This window comes from Podarcis vaucheri, assembly GCF_965113315.1.
Source record: "Podarcis vaucheri genome assembly, chromosome: 4".
In the NCBI taxonomy this organism is placed as follows: Eukaryota; Metazoa; Chordata; class Lepidosauria; order Squamata; family Lacertidae; genus Podarcis; species Podarcis vaucheri.
In genome coordinates, this window is record NC_138762.1 from 40476667 (window position 1) to 40497755 (window position 21089).

General features: G+C 43.4%; 1 protein-coding gene across 3 annotated transcripts; it reads right to left on the reverse strand.

The window, feature by feature from the left end:
• Positions 1-7906: 7906 nt before the first annotated feature.
• BTLA (B and T lymphocyte associated) lies at positions 7907-20966 on the reverse strand. 3 transcript variants are annotated; one of them, XM_082219779.1, is made up of 5 exons: positions 20670-20966; positions 16479-16772; positions 12034-12156; positions 11382-11428; positions 7907-9879 (listed from the first exon to the last, which is right to left on the reverse strand). In XM_082219779.1, the coding sequence occupies exons 1-5, from the start codon at positions 20737-20739 to the stop codon at positions 9562-9564; spliced, it is 852 nt and encodes a 283-aa protein (XP_082075905.1). In that variant the 5' UTR covers positions 20740-20966; the 3' UTR covers positions 7907-9561. The 3 variants fall into 3 exon arrangements, with proteins under 3 accessions (XP_082075905.1, XP_082075904.1, XP_082075903.1); XM_082219778.1 differs by having other exon boundaries at positions 12034-12177; XM_082219777.1 differs by having other exon boundaries at positions 12034-12195.
• Positions 20967-21089: the final 123 nt, after the last annotated feature.

Sequence of the window (21089 nt, forward strand, 5' to 3'; positions counted from 1 at the left end):
TTGTATTTTTATTTTTTATATGCTTGGTTGAACTTTTTTTGGTTATCTGTCATGGAAATATTGAGAGCTTTTTGGATTATGTTGGCAATGAATGTGGGAAATGTAGATTCAGCAAGTCCATTGAACAAACAAACAGACCCTTATTGCCTCAAATCTAATTGTGAACACATAATAGCTAGTTTAGAAGAGGGAAACATTTTGTCCAGCTCCAGCGTGGGACTGGGGAACATTTGGCCCTCCAGATGTTGCTAGACTACAGCTCCCAACTTTCCTGATCAATGGCCCTTCCTGGTTGGAGTTGGTGGGACTTGGAGTCCACCAACATCTGGAGGGCCACAGGTTCTCCAGCTATGCTCTAGCAGCATCATGCCCATCCTTCTTGGGTGGGTTTGGCCCCTTACCTAATAGTGCTCCTGAGTATGTAGCTTTATTTGAGGACACTTGCGGCTGAGGCAAAACTTTCCCACTTCCATGACACTGGGTGCTCTCATCTCTGCTATTATGGATTCCTTGACTGGAAGGGCAGTAACCAAATCCAACCACCTTCTTTGGTTCCTCTGTTAGCAACCACATTTGATTACCAGGCAGGGCTGGATGTAGACCACAGAGAGAGAACCTCAGGCCTCTCTAAATGGCCTTCTAGATTCTTCTCAAGGCACACACCATCCTGAGCCACATCCATCACCCTCCTTTGCACCCTCCTTCAGTGTTTTGGGCTGTCTGTGAATTCGGGTAATGCTCCCTCCATGTCTGGATGGAAGACAAAGAAGGGTTTGTGAGTGAGTAGAAACTTGTCCACTGCATGAGGGTAAAATTCACATTTGTTTATCAGCCCTTTTGCCTCTGGCCTCACCTGCCATTGGATGTGAACCCTGGAACATTGGCTAGAGGAGATGAGGAACATTGGCTGAAAAGGTTCCCACCCTGATGCACTTCACGCAAACTTCCACAAAATGCCACAATATCAAGCCAACAACCACATCTACTGCCACCTCTCACTTCTCCTGTCCAACCAAGGACCTCTGCATTGGTCTGGGAGTGGGATTAAAATGGAGGAATAGCAGTGAAGACAGTGACTAGTGCTTCAGTTCTCCAGCAGGGAATGGAGCCTTAAGTACAGGCATAGAGTCTCCCTTCAAATGCTGTAGTGTAATGGATCAGTGTGTCTGGCTGTTAACCAGAAGGTTGGTGGTTCGAGACCACCCAGGGATGGCTGTGGGCAAGATTCCTGCATTGCAGGAGGTTGCACTAAATAACTCCCAGGGTCCCTTCCAATTTTATGATTTTGTAAGGCTACACACGAGTGTGGTGGCATGACCCCTGCGCAGATTGGTACTGAAGGCGGTGAAAGATCCATGTGGTTCCACCTCAGGCATTGCTTCAGAGTATGGAGGGGGGCATCTGAACCTCCATCTAACCTTGCAAGGTTATTACTGTATAGGCCCGAATATAACCCACACCTTTAAAATTGGGGGGGGGGGGGAGAGAAAAAGAAAAAATACCAGAATATAAGCCACTCCATTCCTCGCTGCTCCTGGCTGCATACTGGGCAGGGGGGCGGGAGCCACACTGTGTTGCCGGCGGCCTTTCCCCTTCCTCGCTCTCTCCCTTCATGGCCTTGGGGGAGAGGATGGGGGACTACGCACGGGGCGGGCGGCGCTTTGCCACGCTCCTGGCGCTGTTTGCCCAGCGCTCCTGGCTGCATACCATAAGGTTGAGAATATAAGCTGCACTTTAACTTTTCATGGTAGGAATTTTGGGGGGAAAGTGAGGCTTATATTCAGGCTAATAAGGTATGTGGCTAAGAGGAGGGGAGGATCATGTGGGTCACACTGAAGTCCTTGGAAGTTATTAAGCGTCATACAAAGAAATATTAATGCAATAAAAATAAAGTGGCAATGTGTGCAGGATTCTGCCTTCTGGTACTCTTAATATGTGCTTCAGAAAGCAGATCTAGTAATTACAGTGGTACCTCGGGTTAAGTACTTAATTCGTTCCGGAGGTCTGTTCTTAACCTGAAACTGTTCTTAACCTGAAGCACCACTTTAGCTAACGGGGCCTCCTGCTGCTGCTGCGCTGCCAGAGCACGATTTCCGTTCTCATCCTGAAGCAAAGTTCTTAACCTGAAGCACTATTTCTGGGTTAGCAGAGTCTGTAACCTGAAGCATATGTAACCAGAATCATATGTAACCCGAGGTACCACTGTATGGGCAATTGGTGGCATCTCAAAAGCTGAGAGCAGGGTAGGCAATTAGCTGAAATGGAGCAACAACTGACATGCTAAAACACAGCAACACACACAGAGGAACAGGGTGGTTGGTGAATTGAACAGTGTCTTTTTTGGTGTGTGTGTGTTTTTTAAAAAGAAGTTTGTCATAGATTTCTTCTAACCAGATCAGTGCTCCTGCCTAATCTACAGCCATGTAGTGGTCCCCAGTATTAACAACACCTCCAAGAAACAAACAATTTGGCACAGTGAAAAACTTGAAATTTGTAGATGACCCCAAACTGGAAGGGGTAGCTCATGCTGCAGAAGACAGAATCGGGATTCAAGATGACCTGAATGGATTGGAGAACTGGGCCAAAGCTAACAAAATGAATTTCAGTAGGGACAATTCAACTGACATCACTTGTAGAGTTAAAAGAAGTTTTGTAAGGAGTAATTTATAAATTATTGTGAAGAGAATTAAGAATAGATGTACTGGAAATTTGAGTTTATAGCAATAACCATAGTAACAAAATGCATAATTAGAAAGACTTTAGAAAACCATCAGTCGAGGCTAAAGGAAGACTCAGGCTGTGATAGCCAAAAGTTTTGAAATGATGTTTAAAAGGATGTTATGCTGGAAAATATGTGTAAAAACTAATAAAAAATTAATAAAATAAAATGAATTTCAGTGGGGACAAAAGTAAGTCTTATGCACACACGGCCCAGGAATGGAACCCCTGCACAAAATGTTTGCCACCTGTATGTACGTTACATAAATTATGCAGTGTGGTGTAGCGGTTAAGAGCGGTAGTCTCATAATCTGGGGAACCAGGTTCGTGTCTCCGCTCCTCCACATGCAGCTGCTGGGTGACCTTGGGCCAGTCACACTTCTTTGAAGTCTCTCAGCCCCACTCACCTCACAGAGTGTTTGTTGTGGGGGAGGAAGGGAAAGGAGAATGTTAGCCACTTTGAGACTCCTTTGGGTAGTGATAAAGCGGGATATCAAATCCAAACTCCTCCTCCTCCTCCTCTTCTTCTTCTTCTTCTTCACCACCACCACAGATAGCAAGACCAATAATGTAGGGTTGAGTTTGTTTGTTTGTTTGCAGAATACGAACTGCAGTGGTACAAAAGGAGCTCTGCCTGCAGCAAATGCACAGAATGGAAAACGATGCCTCCTTGCATCCCTAATTGGCAGCCACTCCTGGTGTTTGCTACCCCCCCCCATGCTCTATTGGAAAGTATTATGTCACAACATAATATAATTCCAGGGTGCATTGTGGGGTGGGGAGAAGCTGATGGTGCGGACTCTGCTGTCACGAACACTATATTTTTGCTGCAGCGCTAGCAAACCAATGTTTTAAATGAAATGGGGGGAGCTGCTTCTGGTAGCCTGCCACAGTCCCACCCAAAAAAAATAACTTTTGGGGTAGTCTCCCACCCCACCCGAAAAAAGCCTTTTCATTAAAGAACCTAATTTAATCACCTTATGTTGCAGTGGAAAACTATTTATCTGGAGATTCCCCACCTAACAAATGATGGGTGCATTACTAATACTTCAGGCTGGTCCTAAAGGCAAAACAGTGGAATTTTCGGAAACTGGCAGGATTTTTCCTTAACTATTCCATGGCTGCTGCTGCTAAGTAATGCTACTAGCAGTGTACAAGAAGGAAAGGAGACAAAAGCCACACATGAAAACCTTCACCACCATCATCAAGATAAAAATTCTCTGCTTCAAAAGCACCACCAAAACACCAGTAATATGTTCCTTGGGGTTTGAAATCGTCTATAACATTCAGCCTGCTTACTCACAGGTGGTTTGCAAAGATTCATTCAAGCCACCTTTTGGTTTCAGAAGATACCACAGTTTGTGTGACCTTTTTTTTTTTTTAACTCAGGAAGATTCTGAAAGTTAATCTCAGTAAGGAAAGATTTATTAGGTCAACTTAGCAAAGTGTGTGCATCTATCTATCTATCATCTTTCTATCTATAAATGTTAAAGCAGGTGTGATGGGATGATGAGCTGCTTGTGCGTAAAATCGTAGTCCCTCAGAGTTTGTGCAACTCCACAAACCTCTGTCTGTGACAGAGCTCCTCAGACATGTCTGCTCTAGTCACTTGCAGATTCCGACAGTGGTTGTTTTCGGAAGCGCTTCCAGCATAAAAGCTCCTTAACGGAAACATGTCTTCGGGACTCGCGGCGTGACAGCTTCCGGCGAGGAATGGGTCTCCCTATGGGAGCTTCAGACACCTCCCCACTGTTCTCGCTGGACGTGTCCCTGAGCCCTCCCTCTTGCTCGCTTTCCCTCAGAGATCCTCCTCTCACCCTGCTAGTTTCTGCTTTAGCTGCTGCGTCTCTCTCAGCCTCCGTGAGACTTTCCTCCAGAGACCCACCTCTCCCCCTGCTGGTCCCTGCTTCAGCTGTTGAGTCCCTCCCAGCCTCCGTGAGCCCTTTCCCCACCTGTTCCTCCGATGGCAGTTCCCTGACAGCAGGCATGTCCAAAGTCTGTTTTGGGGGCCTAATCCGGCACGCTGGTCGATTTAATCCAGCCCCTGAGGTAAAATCCTAAAGAAACCTCAACAAGTTCAATCCTAAAAGAAAGCTTAACAACTTTGGTCGGCCCTCACGGGCCTTCACCACATCAAATCTGGCCCTGTTTGGAAAAAAGTTTGGACACCACTGTGTTAAAGGGATTTGTTTCTTTCAGGACTGCAATCATTGTTTAATTTGCCAGATTCAGGGGAATTTTTTAAATGAAATATGCAGGTGCCTCTGATTAACTGAATAGCAGATATGTACATTTTTAAAATACAAGTGCCTATAAAAAGGACACATTGGAAGCTCATTAAAAGAGGCAGTTACCCTTTCTTGACACAGACAAGGAATTCCTCTTTTTCTAAAATGATTTGGCCTGCAACACCACATGCATGCATCAACATTTCAAAACAAAGAATCCTTTTCGATGCTCCAGAAATATTGTCTTGACCCACATAACTGATGGCCGCAAATTTAATTAATAGACTACAACTCCATGCACACATGCAAATTTAGATGAACTGAGTAAAATTCCATGCATTTAATACCTACATCTTCATCCCACTCTTTAATCCTAAATGGTAACGAGTCATCAATATATATATATTTTTGGGGGTAGCAATTAAAAATAAGCAATTCATGTTCACATACATAAATATGTATCTTGTTTTTTTCAATTTCAAGAAGTAGCAATTCATCAATAAATTAAAAGTAAAACAAAATACGAAACTAGAATAAAAAATACAATGGAAACAGAAAATGTAGATGTTCTAAACCAAAGCCAGGCAAGATTCCAAGCTCCTTAAAAACATCTAAAATCATTATTACAACACTTGGGCTTGTGGGGGTGGGTGGGGCTTATGCCTCACCTGTGGCACATAAATCATGAATTGAAATAATACACCTACAGTTAAGTTTGTGAAGAAAGAACAAGAGAGGTGTGGTGTCATTCAAACACCCTCATGTGTTGCAAAAATTCATGGGTGGGTTGCACTGCAAGCCCTTCCCCAATTACTAGCATGCATTGTCCACATCCCACATAGACTGTGAATTTAGGAGCTTTCTGAAGGCTACTTACTGACATGCCAATGTTCTGTGTACAACTCCTTCATGTACAGGGGATGCTGGGCCAATCAGAATCCACCCTTGCATGGAGGACTTCTAAGAGTCTACATCTGTACATGGCTTTGTGTCAACACCAGAGAGCAAGGCTACACAGCTAGGAAACCATGAGCTCAGTGGGTGACCTGGGGTCAGTCATTATCCCTCAACTGAACCTACCTCCTGATCTCCTTGGAGAAAGATACAGAAATGCAATTAGTCAGTAAATGGGTAAATAAATAAATATTTAGCTCAATCCTATGCACTTAACATTTGGAAGCAACAGTTTATTACCTACTGACAGCCAGGAAGCATCATTTAAAAAGTTGGACCGGAATCACCAAATCTAACCAACTGTTGTTTTCTTAAGCATAGATATGGAGCTCCCTGTTTCAGGCGGTGGGAAATGGCTGACTCCCACAAGACTGGACCCCCAGGGTATGGGAGGACTGTCTCGAAGACTGGCAGATTGTCCGAGATTGCTGGCATGCATTAAAGTGCAGCCAGCAGCACACTGGGTCAAAAAGAGCACAGTCGCGGCTGGCACTCTACGATGCCACTCCTGTAGCCGGGAATATCTGTTTGGGAAAATAAATAGATTTGAAAAACAGACATGGTCTGGATCGAAAAAGCTGGAAAAAAACCCTGCAGAATTGTACAGTCTCTGATGTATGAGCTTGGACTTCAAGGAGATTCTCATCATGGTGTGTGGATTGCGGAGGTGTTTGGTATGTTTTCTCCCCTCCTTCCTTAATATCTACAATTGGTTTCTCATGCCAAGCCTCATTAAGAACTTAAATTGCTTTAAAAAAAAAAGAGTACAGTTGGATAATTGTTGTGTCTTTTTAATCAAATGCAAAACTTCAGTCAGTCATTATTCTTAATCTACCCCAGACCTTCAATTTTGGATTGGTAAAACACAATAACCATCACTGTGTTTTTTTTTAAAGGGGACTCACTGATATTTTGTCATTCTATCTGATGTTTACCTGTCAACTCATCCATTGCCCTGAAGTCCGGTTCACATGCACCTCTTAGCACCTATGCCTTTGAGGTGACTCCAAGTTCCAATGCTGGCAGCCAGTGACTAACTGGTGGGGCATGGCTGACCTTTTAGATGTCACTGAATATGAATGGCGCGCGCGCACACACACACACACACACACACACACACACACACACACATTCTTCCCCCAGGAGGAAGCCACCATCACAATCATACATTGCCTTATCATTTTTCATTTTTTTCCACCCAAAATTATATCTGATCTGAGCTGCATGCACTTTCACATCCTTTCATCAACGTCATGAACCCACTCTTATCTATACACAGCACTCTTTCCTCTGCAGTCAGTGTGCTTGGTGGCGAGATGCTAAAGCGCTTCCTGTTTTTCTCACATATTGTGTCTTTCATATCAAAAGGGGAGCAACGTGTTCATTAAGCCAATACTTTCAATCCTTGGGTTCTTCTACTTTCTGAGAGACACTGTGGGCACTTTTAGCTGAAAGAGTTCTGAAATGATTTCTTGAGTTTTCCTTTTTCATCCCTCTATTGACAGTATGTCAAAGCAGAGTTTCAGGTACTGGCATCCTTCTGCTTCAGTAATCTGCCAGAGATTAGGCAGGTGGCAACTGGGTACTGGATCTTTTCAAGGGGAATGTCCTTCCCAGAGTCCCCCTTTGTGCTCCAGCTAAGCACCCTTTTATTTTCTCCTACTTGACTTTTGCTGCTGGTTTTATGATCCCACTTCTTGATTTTATCTCATTCAGCTTTCTTATTATTAAATAAACAAAGAGAAGATAAGAAGGTTCCTGCTGGTTCAGATCAAAGGCCAAGTCTAGAATCCTAGTTTCCACAGTAGCCAATAAGATGTCTCTGGAGATGTCTACAAGCTTGATATATGAGTGCTATCCTGCTTTTGTTCCTCAGCAGCTTGTATGCAAATACTTATGAACTGAGCATGAAAGGAACACATATAGCCACTGTGAACATGTGATAGCCCTAACCTCCATGAATTTCCTCACCCCACCACCTTTTAAGCCAGTTTGTAGACTATAAAGGTAAAGGGACCCCTGACCATTAGGTCCAGTTGTGACCGACTCTGGGGTTACGGCTCTCATCTCACTTTATTGGCCGAGGGAGCCGGCGTTTGTCTGCAGACAGCTTCCGGGTCATGTGGCCAGCATGACTAAGCCACTTCTGGCGAACCAGAGCAGCGCACGGAAACGCCGTTTACCTTCCCGCTGGAGCGGTACCTATTTATCTACTTGCACTTTGACGTGCTTTCAAACTGCTAGGTGGGCAGGAGCTGGGACTGAACAACGGGAGCTCACCCTGTCACAGGGATTCGAACCGCCGACCTTCTGATCGGCAAGTCCTAGGCTCTGTGGTTTAACCCACAGCGCCACCTGCATCCTGCATTGTGGACTATGCTGGCAGCCATTTCAGCATCTGCAGCGACAGTGAGCAGCAATCATTTATCTATCAACCATAATTTCTTGTACACATCTAGTTCTTTTCCAGTTCATTCCTAGTGGATATAATTACTATAATCTATACAGTAATTGGTTCATTTAGCCTCAAAATTCTTTTGCTTAATATTCTGACTTGGGATATCCCTAGTTGAGGATGAGATCAATGAAATACATGATTAAAGTTCTGCTAATTTGGCTTTCAGTCAATAGAAAACGTATACATTCATTCTACTCACTGAGCACACTTCCAGATGACCAGATTATTGAGCATTCGTCCCAACTTGTTGGCAGGGAGATTAGATGACACTGGCTATTGAATGAGCATTTATTCTCATTTGCAATGAAGTTTGATGATGTTGTGGACACTTTCCAATGAATTTCCCTGTCACTTCCCTTATTGCAAAAAGTCCAGTCTTTGGGGGAAGGGAGTTTGTTATGCAGAAGCTCCAAATCATTTTAACTGTGTGACCTGAATTTTTTGGCATGTGGTTGAATCCCACCCGAAAATAGCAACTATTTTGAAGTGCTTTGAGAGGGCATGTCCACACTTCTGCCTGCCCCATGCCTAGAAAGCTTCTCCTGGCACGAGTCCAAGCAGTTTTGTCTTTGTTCTGCCACTTTCCCCTGGAAAAACTGCTCTTTAGCCCTAATTCAGAACAAACATCAATCCAGAGAAAACCTTATTGCTTCGATTCAGTGGTAAAGATTGGGTTCTAGTGGCGGAAAGCAGCGGGGGAAATGCAAGTCTGGATGGGCCCCTTATCTCCTGCAGTCTTTTAGTAAACTGGAAGTGCAAACAAAAGTTGACAGTTTCTCAGAATATTTTTTCTTTTCTTTTTGTTGTAATATTCCTAAGCTTTCACCATCCAGTTCTATGGAAAGCTAGGTAGTGATGGGGATTTACTTACAGGATTTGTCTCTCTTTGCTGAAGGGATTTAGTAATAAACAGCTAGGCTGCTTATGCAACCAACTGTAATGTGGTTTGATTAGATCAAGGTTTCTGGAAACTAGGACTTGCAGAGCAGCTTATGAAAACAGAATAGATAACATCAGCATGAGAGTCATTTTAACAACCCCAAAATAATAAATAGCATCAATGAATGAACACATGCTCCTAGTGGAAATAGATGGTGCGATACCCATGCACTAAGCAATTATCAGAGTGAAGCTGGTGAGAAAGCTTGCAGAGACACAGTGGAAGAAGCTATATGATGCTAAACAATGAGCGGTTGTCCACATTTAGTGATTCAGTCCAATGGCAGCATATTCTGTAAATTCCGTCTCAGCAGAATGCTCATGTCTCTGAACAGGTTCCCCATAGCTCAGTGTTGCATAAATAAGGGCTTCCTTCTTTTGAGGTAAGAGTTGCTGGGTATTGGAGACACATTCATCACAAGTAGGCTTGGGTGGTGCCCTGGTGGCATTCCAGCAATTGCATTGATTGCTGTAGATGGGATCATCATCTGGAAATTGCAGCACATAAGGCTCAGCAGCTTGATGAAGTGCAGATTTCGTATGGGAGACATTGCTGCACTGGGCATCTGCATTGCTATTAAGCTGTGGGGGAAACAAGAGTACAATAGATTCAGGAAAGAGTGCAGTATCTTAATCACATATCTAGCTAGCAAAGACGACAACCATGTCAGACGTGGACAGCTCAAACATCAGGGAAGACGTCGCTTTTCAAGCCTTCATTAAAATCACAGGTTTCTCCCATCCCTGACCCTCCAGACCTTGTTGGGCTGCAACTCCCATCATCCCTGAGCATTGGCCATGTCTGCTGGGGCTGATGGGAGTTGGAGTCCAACAACATTAGCAGGGTAGCAGGTTGGAGAAGCCATTTTAAATTTTAATACCCAGGATAACATCGAAGGCACCTGGATTAAAAGAAGTGCAGTTGACACTCATCAGATTATGTATTGTTTTGATGTGACGTTAGACACAAATGGGATGTGGCACTATTCATGTCTTCAGTACTTGCTAAAAAATCAAATGGTTGATTTTTTAAAAAATAGTGTGGTAGTGATCAGGGTGAACTAGATTGGGATTGCATGTAGAAGAGGAGTGTTAGTCCTTTGTCCTAAACATAGTCCCGTTCCCAATGCAATGGCAGGAAAACTCGAATTGGGAGTTTGTGCTCCCAAAAGAAAGATCAGCCATGCAAAGGCTAAAGTCATGATGCCTCATTTGGACCTCTTCTGAGTCTAGAAAAAGCTGAACTTTGGAGCAAAAACCCCAGCTTTGCACAAAACTAAGAACATTTGCCCATATTTCTCCCTCCCTTCTTCCCTCTGTTGTTTCACACTATCTGGTTAAGGTTATTAGCAACTTGGGAGGCAGAATTTGTCCATGTAGTTCAGTAAGGTGCAATGTCACTGATGGCTGGCATTTAAAACACAACTAAACACCACTTAAGTTGAAGGCTGAGCTTTCTTCCTGTGTTCATCAATGGAAATTGCTTCCTTTAAGTGGCAAAGTCCATGAGGTGAAGGTTTTTATATGTATCTTGAAGGGGTTGGAACATAGCACGTTAGCCCTCTCCAGGAATTCGAGCTGTAGCTCCATGGTAGAACATCTGCTTTGCCCATAGAAGATTCCAGCTTCAATTCTTGACATCTCCAGGTAGGACTTGGGAAGAATCCTGCCCAAAATCCTGGAGAGCTATTGCCACTCAGTGCAGACAATACTGAGCTCAGTGGACCAATGGTTTGACTCATGGGGATTGTAGGGACGAGCACCCTAGCTTCACCCCTTCTCATTATTCTCACCTCATGGTGGTATCCATGTGAATCAGGGAGCCTCCTGTACTTGTGGGGCTCTCCGTGCATTTTGGAACCAATATTTTCCATGGGTCCAGGAGGCTTGACACAGTCACCCTGCAACTCATGGAGGGAGGTGGGCGATGATTAGGGAGGTAGGGGAAAGCTAGCACACACTTCTTCATGGCCTCAGCTCATGTGATTACTGCACAGAGGGACGGAATGCCTGAAAGGGGCTTATGGGCATTTAAGTACCATACTTGGAAATTCAATACCAGGCTCATCAGTGAAGAAACCTACCACATTCATTTCACTTTGCGAGACTGATGGGCCCTTATTGCTGTTCACTGGAAAGGAAAAGAAAAACACCAGCTATTGATGGAACAACATTTGGATAGTTCATCACATTCATTGTACAAAAACAAGAACGCAGCTTGTGAAAATGCCCTGTCTCATAAAAAGGGGATCAAGGAAATCCTTACCAAATTTTATGGATAGGCCAAAATTGCTATGCTGTTATAATGAAAGTCAGGCAATAAATATTTAAAATAAGTAGCTTTTATCCAAGACTATGAGTTTTGGAAGATAGTCACGGAAGTGGTCCCAAGACACTTTTTTTTTTTAAATCCTCAGGTAGAACAGAAATGGGGGTGGCGCCACTTCCCCCCACCCCGGTCAAGGCACATAGTGGTTCCCGAGATTGGTCAACTTATTTTGACCCATAAGGCAGAAACCCCCCACAAACACCTCGCCCCAAGAATAAAATATGATCATAATAAATATAGAAGTAGCCATTTGCTGCAGTTCTGTAACACTCAAACTCAACTGCCTCACTCTGCCTGTGGGTAGGTTCAGCCCTGGGAATATGAGAAATGAAAAGATATTTGAGTAGCAGAAGTGAGACAGCCCAGGGAAAAGAGGGGGAAACTAGAGAGATCTTGAGCGAATTCACCTTGATGCTTCCTTATGCAGCACAGCAGGCCCAAGCAACTCAAAATGAAGAGGCACAGTGGTCCCAGGAATGACAGGAAATAAATAATCAGCTTCATGTCCTTTCCAGCTGCTTCATTATCTTCTGCAGTAGCATTTTCAGATTCTGTTATTTTATTGTGATCTGTTATTATTATTGTTGTTGTTGTTGTTGCTATAATTACTATTTACATTTGCTATTGTCCTAATGCCAAAGCAACATAATGTTATATTTCAATATAGTAATGCAATTATTAATCATTAAGCAAATACAATGAGCTGAGCAGTTAAAATCTCCCCTCAGCCCCCTACCAAAGCAGAATTCACCATCAGTTAACTTAACAGGGGTGAAATAACCAATATGGTAAAAGTTAAACACTGTTTAAAAGTAAGCATTCTCAGAAAGAGAAAGAGCATTCAAAAGTCAATAAAAATAAAAATAGCATGCTTCCTAACAGAAGTAATCTGCTTGATCCAGAATGGTTTCACAAGGGTCACTGACAATACATTATGATCTCTAAATGTTCTTAATGCAATCTAGAAAGCCAGAGAGGCTACAATGAGGGTCAAACTACAGCGTAGGCAGGAGGATCCAGAATTCATCAGTGTTTTTGTAGAGGAGGGCAGAAGATGCTGAAATGAGGCAAATAAGGGCAAATAAGGCACTGCCCCAATAATCTGAGTTTGCTCTCCTCCAGTTCATGCCTGCCTGCCTTCTTACTAACATTCACTCCGGGGTGGCACAGCCCATTATCTTCCTCCTCAGTCTCAATTGTTGAACTCAGCAAGGAGGAGGATCCCTGGAGGGGAAAACATTTCACGCTTTCTCCCCATACTGTTTTCATTACCAAAATAGCTCCTTCAACCTGTTATTAGAGCCCTAGTTGCCCTGAGCCCCCCGTTGAAAGGATGGGTGTGTCATGGAACTGCATGCTGGGTAGCCGCCGACACACCATCTCTGCGTTTGGAGCATGTCAGAAGAGTCTCTACAAGCAGACCAATATACAGTACATGCGTAGAACTCCATGAGGAGGGAAGCCATGACCTAGTCAGGGTTCTCTCTTACTCAGAGACACATTTCAAAAGGATGGGTGACAGGAAGAAGAAGAAGAGTTTAGATTAGATATTCCGCTCTATTGGCTAACAATCTCCGTTCCCTTCCTCCCCCACAACATACACACTGTTGAGTAAGGCTGAGAGACTTCAAAGAAGTGTGACTAGCCCAAGGTCACCCAGCAGCTGCATGTGGAGGAGCGGAGATGCAACCCTGGTTCACCAGATTACAAGTCCACTGCTCTTAACCACTATACCACACTGGCTCATTTCCACTGGGCACAACAGCAGCAGGGGATGGGCTAGCTCACTCAGCCCCCATTCACTTTCAATACTTGGGAGGAGGATCATGTGAAACACCCCCCCCCACACACACGTCCAAGTGTTTGGGTGCATGGAGGGAAGCAGTTTTATAGAGTACAAGTAGAGACTTGAAACTCAGCCTCAAAGTAAACCTGATATTAAACTTATCTGTGAATTCTTTGCTTGAGATTCTCTTTTTTCTTTCTTGCATAAAACAAACTAATAGCAGTCATAAGGGTGGGGTGAGGGAGAAGGTGTTAATTATGGCTGGAAAAGTGGCAGGGTAGGAGAGTATTGACCTCTCCTGACGTGCCACACAATGGCATTACCTGTGCCATCCTTCCATTGCCTCCCTGAAATTGCTCTTTGCATCAGATAGCAACATTGGGGTGAATTAACAGTTTGGGAGAGAGATAATTTTCAGTAGGAAAACATCATGGGGGAGAAGTTGGATAAACCCTAACCCTTTCTTCAGTTTTGATGCAGATGTTGTTGGGATGGGGCTTGTGACTATTTTTAGGTTTTTGTGCGTTTTTTAAAGAGAGAAGTACTGTATCCCAACTATGTGTGTCAAAAGTCACATTTAGCTCCACCCTTAGAGAACTGAAACTAAGGTAAGTCAATTTGTGATCAGCTATAGCCAGGGTCAGCAAACTTTTTCAGCAGGAGGCCTGTCCACTGTCCCTCAGACCTTGTGCAGGGGCCGGACTATATTTTGAAGGAAGAAAAAAAATGAATTCCTATGCCCCACAAATAACCCAGAGATGCATTTTAAATAAAAGGACACATTCTACTCATGTAAAAACATGCTGATTCCTGGACCGTCCACAGGCCGATTTAGAAGGTGATTGGTCCAGATCTGGCCCCCGGGCCTTAGTTTGCCTACCCATGCACTATAGTAAGAGTTGCACAGCCTTAGGTGTGCTTGTTTCGTATTTCAACCTCTTGTGGGATTTTTATTTTGTAAAGGTTTCAGCATTTCAATTTTATACAGGCCATTTATTAAGCTCAAATGTAAGTTCTGGGCAATGTGACCCTCTTGATGAATTTACATACACAGAAAGTCCAAATACCAATTTGAGTCATTTAGATGTTACAACATGGGCTGTTTGGCACTCTGTACAGGTTTCATTTCTTTGCACTACTAGACAGCCTATTTTTTGTGAGATGGCTGATAAGGCTACCGCTCTACACATTGTTTGCAAATAAGGGAGCCGTGATGTCTTTGATGTGTGATGAACATTTTGTAATTGCAGCACTTGGGTTTAACTGTTTTCTGCAATGAACCCCATCAAGATTTGGAAAACTGAAATACCGCAAAGCAAGGAACAAATGAGCAACTCTTAGCCAACGTTCACACCATATATTTAAATCACTATGATACCACTTTAAACAAACAGGACTTCCCCCAAAAAAGAATTCTGGGAGATATACCCAGTGCTTTTTTCTGGGGGGATGCAGGGGGACGCATACCCCTAAACGTTTTGTGAATCTACCCCTAAACGTTTTTTAAGAAAAAAAGCACTGGATATACCTTTCTCCATGCACGGCCTTCAAGACATCTTACAAGTAAAACATTTATGTATACTGCTATTATTTATTAAATTTGTATACTTCCCATCATCTGAAGATCACAGGGTGGTTCACAACATAAAAAGAAAAACACAAAATACATACTAAAACAAAAGCAAAGCAATAACCCCCCCTCTCCCAAACATGTTTTAAAGGACATAGAATGTTAATCAGCCAAAGGCCTGCTTTATAGAGAAACGTTTTTCCCTGGCGCCTAAAGATATGTAATGAAGGCGCCAGGTGAGCCTTCTTGAGGAGAGCATTCCACAAACGAGGGGCCACCACAGAAAAGGCACGTTCTTGTGTTGCTGCCCTCTGGACCTCTCACATAGGAGGTACATGAAGAAGGGCCTCAGATGATGGTCACAGGGTCTGCATCGCTTTATATGGGGAGAGGCGGTCCTTGAGGTGATGATGATGCACCCTTCATAACTAAGTTCCACGGCAGGTTGCAACAATTTAATACACATCATTAGAAACAGTTTCATGCACATGACAAACTTAGGTCTATTCATTTCAGTGGGTTTACTCCGAGTATAACTCAGTTGTAAACAAGTCCCTTTTCTAATAGCAGTCACACACTTCACTATAGATTATGCTGCCTCCCTGGGCTCACAGTGTCATCAGAAGAGTTCAGCTTGTTGTCTGTTCCAGCTCTACAGTTCTATGATTCTATGACCAAGAGAGAAGTGCTGGATTGGGGGAGTTTGCGCAGAAGGGGGCAGATGCCCTTGTGGCAGTTTTGGAGTGGTGACAAATTACAGGCTTTCTCCTGAGCATATCCCTGTGTATGTGCCCCTATCCAACTTTGCCTTGCTCCAAAGGAGGAGAAATTCAAAGTATCAGTGTGGGGTGGCCTTTCTAAGCCTCCCATGCTCTCCATTCAGGCTCCACCTGAACCAGAACTTGAAAAGATGGATTCAGGGAGGCTCAGGAAACCATGTTAAAAGGATCACTTTACAAGTACCCCCCAACTCCTTTGAAGCTCAGCTGGATTTCCAAGCCTCCCTTATGCCTTGGAGAGCTCACCTGCTGCTGATCCTTTCAATCTCCAATTTCAAATCACTCTCTTCATCCTTCTCAACTGCTGCCACTGGGCTAAACATGCTGAGATGGAGAAGCGGGGCAGCAGTGCAGACCATTGTTGCCTATTGCAAAATTTGTAGATCCAGCATTGTAAGAGAGGCAGAGCGTGCAACATGGCTGGGCCTTTTGACAGTTGGCCTTCTATACTGTACTAAAGAGTGCTGCACACAGATAAGAGGAAAGGGTTAGCCTGCAGCATCCCAGAGGTGCTTAGAGAAGAGGAAATAAAATCAATGTACAGTTGATTGTGTTGATGTGCATTTCTTGAGCGGAGCAAGAACATAAACAAATGACCGCAGGGCTATAAGCACCAGGCAACTGACCAGGAGGCTGACTGAATTGCCCATAGGCTTGTTGCTGAAAACAAGGAATTGGAAAAAGGCCCTCATTCTTGGAATTGCTTATGATACTTACCTTGTACAATGACTTGTATTTCATGACCTGAGAGTATGCTTTCCCCCATAGTAGCTCGACACTGATAGCGTCCACTGTCATTCTTAGAAATAGGCAAAAATTGCAAAACAAAATCATGGCCTTGCCAAAGAATATTGTGTCTTTGTCCTTGAGGCAGAATTTCACTGTTCCTGTACCAATTTATCGTAAGATTCTCTTGGCAATCCATCACTGGGCACTTTATACTGAATGAAACGCCAGCATTTGTCGTGTAGTTGGTTCCCCTTCGGACAGAAATAGTGCAGTTTTCATTCCCTGGAAGAAAAAAGTGGGGTGGAAATTATGCCTGACACACCTCAGATATTTTTGTATTGTTAGCAATAATCATTTCATTGGCGTCTTGTTGGTTTTCCCATCCATGCAATACCTTTCTACAGGCAATGCTTTAGATGAGAAGAGCTGATTGGCAAGCTAATATGACATAAAATATTGACATCAGTCATCTGTTATTGGTTTAATCACAGCCAAGATATTTATAAATTATTATTATTATTGTTTTTAGTATATTTATTTCTATCCCTTTTCCCCAGACTGGAACTCATGGCGGCTTACAGATAAACCAGAACAAGCTTAAAAACAAAGAAAAGACAATTATTTAAAAGGTAGTTAAACACTAACAGAATCAAAGTGCTACAAAAAGAACCATTAAAAACATAAACAATAACTACACTCCCCAACAACACCCCTTTCCTAAAAAAAAGAACAGTCAGTTCCCAAAGGCCTGTTGGAACAAGTCTTCACCTGCCAGCAGAAGGACAGCAATGACACAGCCAATCTAACTTCTTTAAGGAGGGAGTTCCAAAGTCTGGGAGCAGACACCATGAAGGCCCTGTCCAAGTGGGTGGTAGGACCAAGAGAGTTCAGAGCCTGGACAGGTTTGTATCAGGGAATGTGGTATTTCAGAAACCTGGACCTTGGCATCAGAAGTCTGTTATCAGAAGTCTGGGTGGTCAAACAGTTACTTCTTGCTAAGCCCTATTATTCTTCCTGGACACTGAGGTCCAGCTCCGAGGGCCTTCTGGAGGTTCCCTGATTGCGAGAAGGGACATTACAGGGAACCAGACAGAGGGCATTCTAGGTAGTGACGCCCGCCCTGTGGAAAGCCCTCCCATCAGATGTCAAGGAAATAAACAACTATCTGACTATTAGAAGACATCTGAAGGCAGCCCTGTTTAGGGAAGTTTTTCATGTTTGATGTTTTATAGTGTTTTTAATATTCTGTTGGGAGTGGCCCAGAGTGGGAAACCCTGCCAGATGGGCGGGGTTCTATCTATCTATCTATCTATCTATCTATCTATCTATCTATCGTATATATTTCAAAATCATGTTGAATGTTTTGGGCTGGTGCAGCGAACTTCCGTCAACCCCAGGAATTCACAGCCTACCAGGACACTTCCTGCACCCTTCAAACCCAGCAGCTTCAGCTTGCTTACCAGTGGTAGCCCTTCTTCAATGCCTACTGTGGTCAATGGGGCAGTAGGCATGGGGGAGGGGATCTGATTCCGTTTGCATTTAAAGGTGAACCTACCTAATTTGCACACCATGCAAACTGAAACAGCCAACATCCTAAATTCAAATTTCTCCAAATTTTGCAGCACAGTTCTCCAGTCAAATAATGTGAGCAAAATTGCATATAGAGTGGTATCTCGGGTTACATACGCTTCAGGTTACATACACTTCAGGTTACAGACTCCGCTAACCCAGAAATAGTATTTCAGGTTAAGAACTGTGCTTCAGGATGAGAACAGAAATCGTGCTCCGGCGGCGCGGCAGCAGCGGGAGGCCCCATTAGCCAAAGTGATGATTCAGGTTAAGAACAGTTTCAGGTTAAGTACGGACCTCCGGAACGAATTAAGTACTTAACCCGAGGTACCACTGTACCAGGGCAAAGTGTGCATAAGAATGTATACATCAGTGAAAATAACACAAGGAAACATGTTCTATTCGGGGAAATTTACTTTGCAGAAATGTGTACATTAGGCACAGGCAAAAGTGGGCATATTATGAGAAATTTGCACTAAAATGCTGATGGATTTATATGGCGACTTAAAAAAACACACCATATCATGAACTAATGCAGTATGCTAAATTTCAGATTGGAAAAATGAGGAAACTGATTCACCTACCCCATTCTGACCAGTGACCACAAGGCAACTTCAGCTACAGAAGGTGGAAATGGAACTAGGTGTGTAGCTGAAATTTGAGAACAAGGACTTGTGTGGGGCTTATGTAAATCTGTGGTTTTAGGAGGAAAGACGAAGTAGCAGGCTGCAGCCAGTTTGCCACAAAAAGTGGTAGAAGAGAGTGCTGTTTGGTTGCCTGGGTCAAGTAGGCATAAACGGAATGACACGGTGTGGTTCAATCAGTTGATCTGATTTACGAAGTTCAGGTGTTTTAAAAGCCACAACAATATCCACATGTAAGTCTTGTTCCCCTCCCCACATCTGAACAGAAGAATCTACAATCAAGACCCAAGCACTCTCCCCTCCTATGGTTTCCAGCAAATGGTGGAATTGCTGTCTCTGACCTTGAAGGCAGAGCATAGCCATCATGGCTGGTAGCCATCAACAGACTTAGCCTCCAAAACACAAAATTCGTGATGAGGTCGATTGCTGCCCGAAGGTGAGTGCCACTGGTTTCCTAAAATTCAGAGACTCTTCAACACCCAGTAGTCTAAATCCTTCAGATGTAGATTATATGGTATGAGACCACTTGCAAATTTGAAAGGCACACAAGCATGTGCACACACACACACACACACACAGAGGGAGAGAGAGAGAGAGAGAGAGAGAGAGAGAGAGAGAGAGAATGATGCAAAAACATTTCTTTTAAATCTTGGGAACTGAAGAACTAGGGCACACTTCTCTTTGGTACTTTGAGAAACACACATTTGCTGGTTTAACGTGTAGTTTCATACTTGAATATGCACTGCTGAATACAAATGAAAGTGTTAATCAACCTGGCATTACTTTATTTATTTGCTGTATTTGTGTCCTACCTTTCCTCCAAGTTGCTCAAGGAAGCATGCATGATTTTCCCTGTCTCCATTTTTCCTTCTCAATGACGCTTTCATGTAGGGTTAGCTTGAGAGATAGTGACTGGCTCTCCCATGATCACTGACACCCAGCGGGCAACACCAGTGGGAGGATTTGAATCTAGGTCTCCCTGATCCTAGTCCAACACTATACCCACCTACACCACAGAACAGCCTTTGCTGATAGAGAGCCATTTCACACGTTCTAACGTTTTATTATTCATTGAAGATAAAGTGCTCTATAAAATGTTTAAAATAAATAAGTAATGTTCCAGGAAAGACAAGCTCCCATTTGTCTGCTCACAGTGGCCATAAAAACATATGGAGGTAAGGTGAAGGTATCTATGAGATGTTTCCAAACATTTGTCTCTCCTCTGCATGGTACAATGGCTGCCACAGTCAAATCATTTCCTGTAAAACATTAGTTGTTTTGCTTCTTTACCTTGAGTTCCAGACTGATTGAAAGCAATAAAATACTGATGCATTTATCAGTCACTTTATCAGACAGCTGCAGAGAGAGGATTTCAAAATATTATGCTCTGATTAATAGTTAGAAGCTTTCTCTCTGACCTAAACTCTTATTCTTGGGTAGTTTTATAGTGTGGGTACCTGCAACCTTCCAGCATTGTTCGGCCTCCAATCTCCTCAACAATCAGCCATATTAATTTGCCCTTTGCACTGTATTGTCATATTGCCACTCATTCTCCTGTTTTTTAAACTGGAATGAACAGGATTAGTCATTTCAGCCTGTTTTCATTATATAATGTCTCCATCCTGCTAACACTCTGCTTGCTCTTCTCTGATACTGCACCCATTATTATATGGAAGACACCAATTCACATATGAAGGGTGGCTGTAATTATTCAGTGAAGAAGAGAAACTTCAGCCCCAACATAGATATATAGTGTTCGAATATAGATTAATAGTGGCTTTTCTGTTGGGACTGAAGCCTGGTGTGAAATATTCCAAGGCTGAGAATAAGGCCCGTTGTTGTACTATTTAACCCAATTTGAGCTGTAGCCTGAACTTAACAGTTGTGTCTAGCCACCTGAAAACATTTAAAATAAAGGTTTCACACACGTTTCACTGGCATTCAGATAGATACAGCCATATCTTACCATGTGCCCACGTATGCTCCAGCGTCAGCATCAGAAAGAGGGAGCGCATTGCAAAGCTACCTGCGTACATGGCCTGGAATGTAGCTTCACTTCATAGCCATCGTGGAAAAGAAAGCTGATCCGTCGGGATGAAACTGTTTTTCTGGTGCAGTTTCAGCAGCTTCTTAATTCGGCTTGCGGTGGCTCCTGTAGAAACACTTCAGTTACCTCAAGAAAGTGAGCCAGACTGGAGGCGTGAGGGGATGTGAAAGAGCTCTGCCACGCTCACAACAAATCAAATTTGCTCACCGTAGAACTTCCTGCAGCCGCAGCTGGTTTCCAAACCCTCTTGTCTCCAAAACCAGACAGAATGAAATGGGTTTTGTTTGTTTGGTTTTTTTTGCATCTTGAAAAAGGAACTGGTGGATGGAAACAAAATGA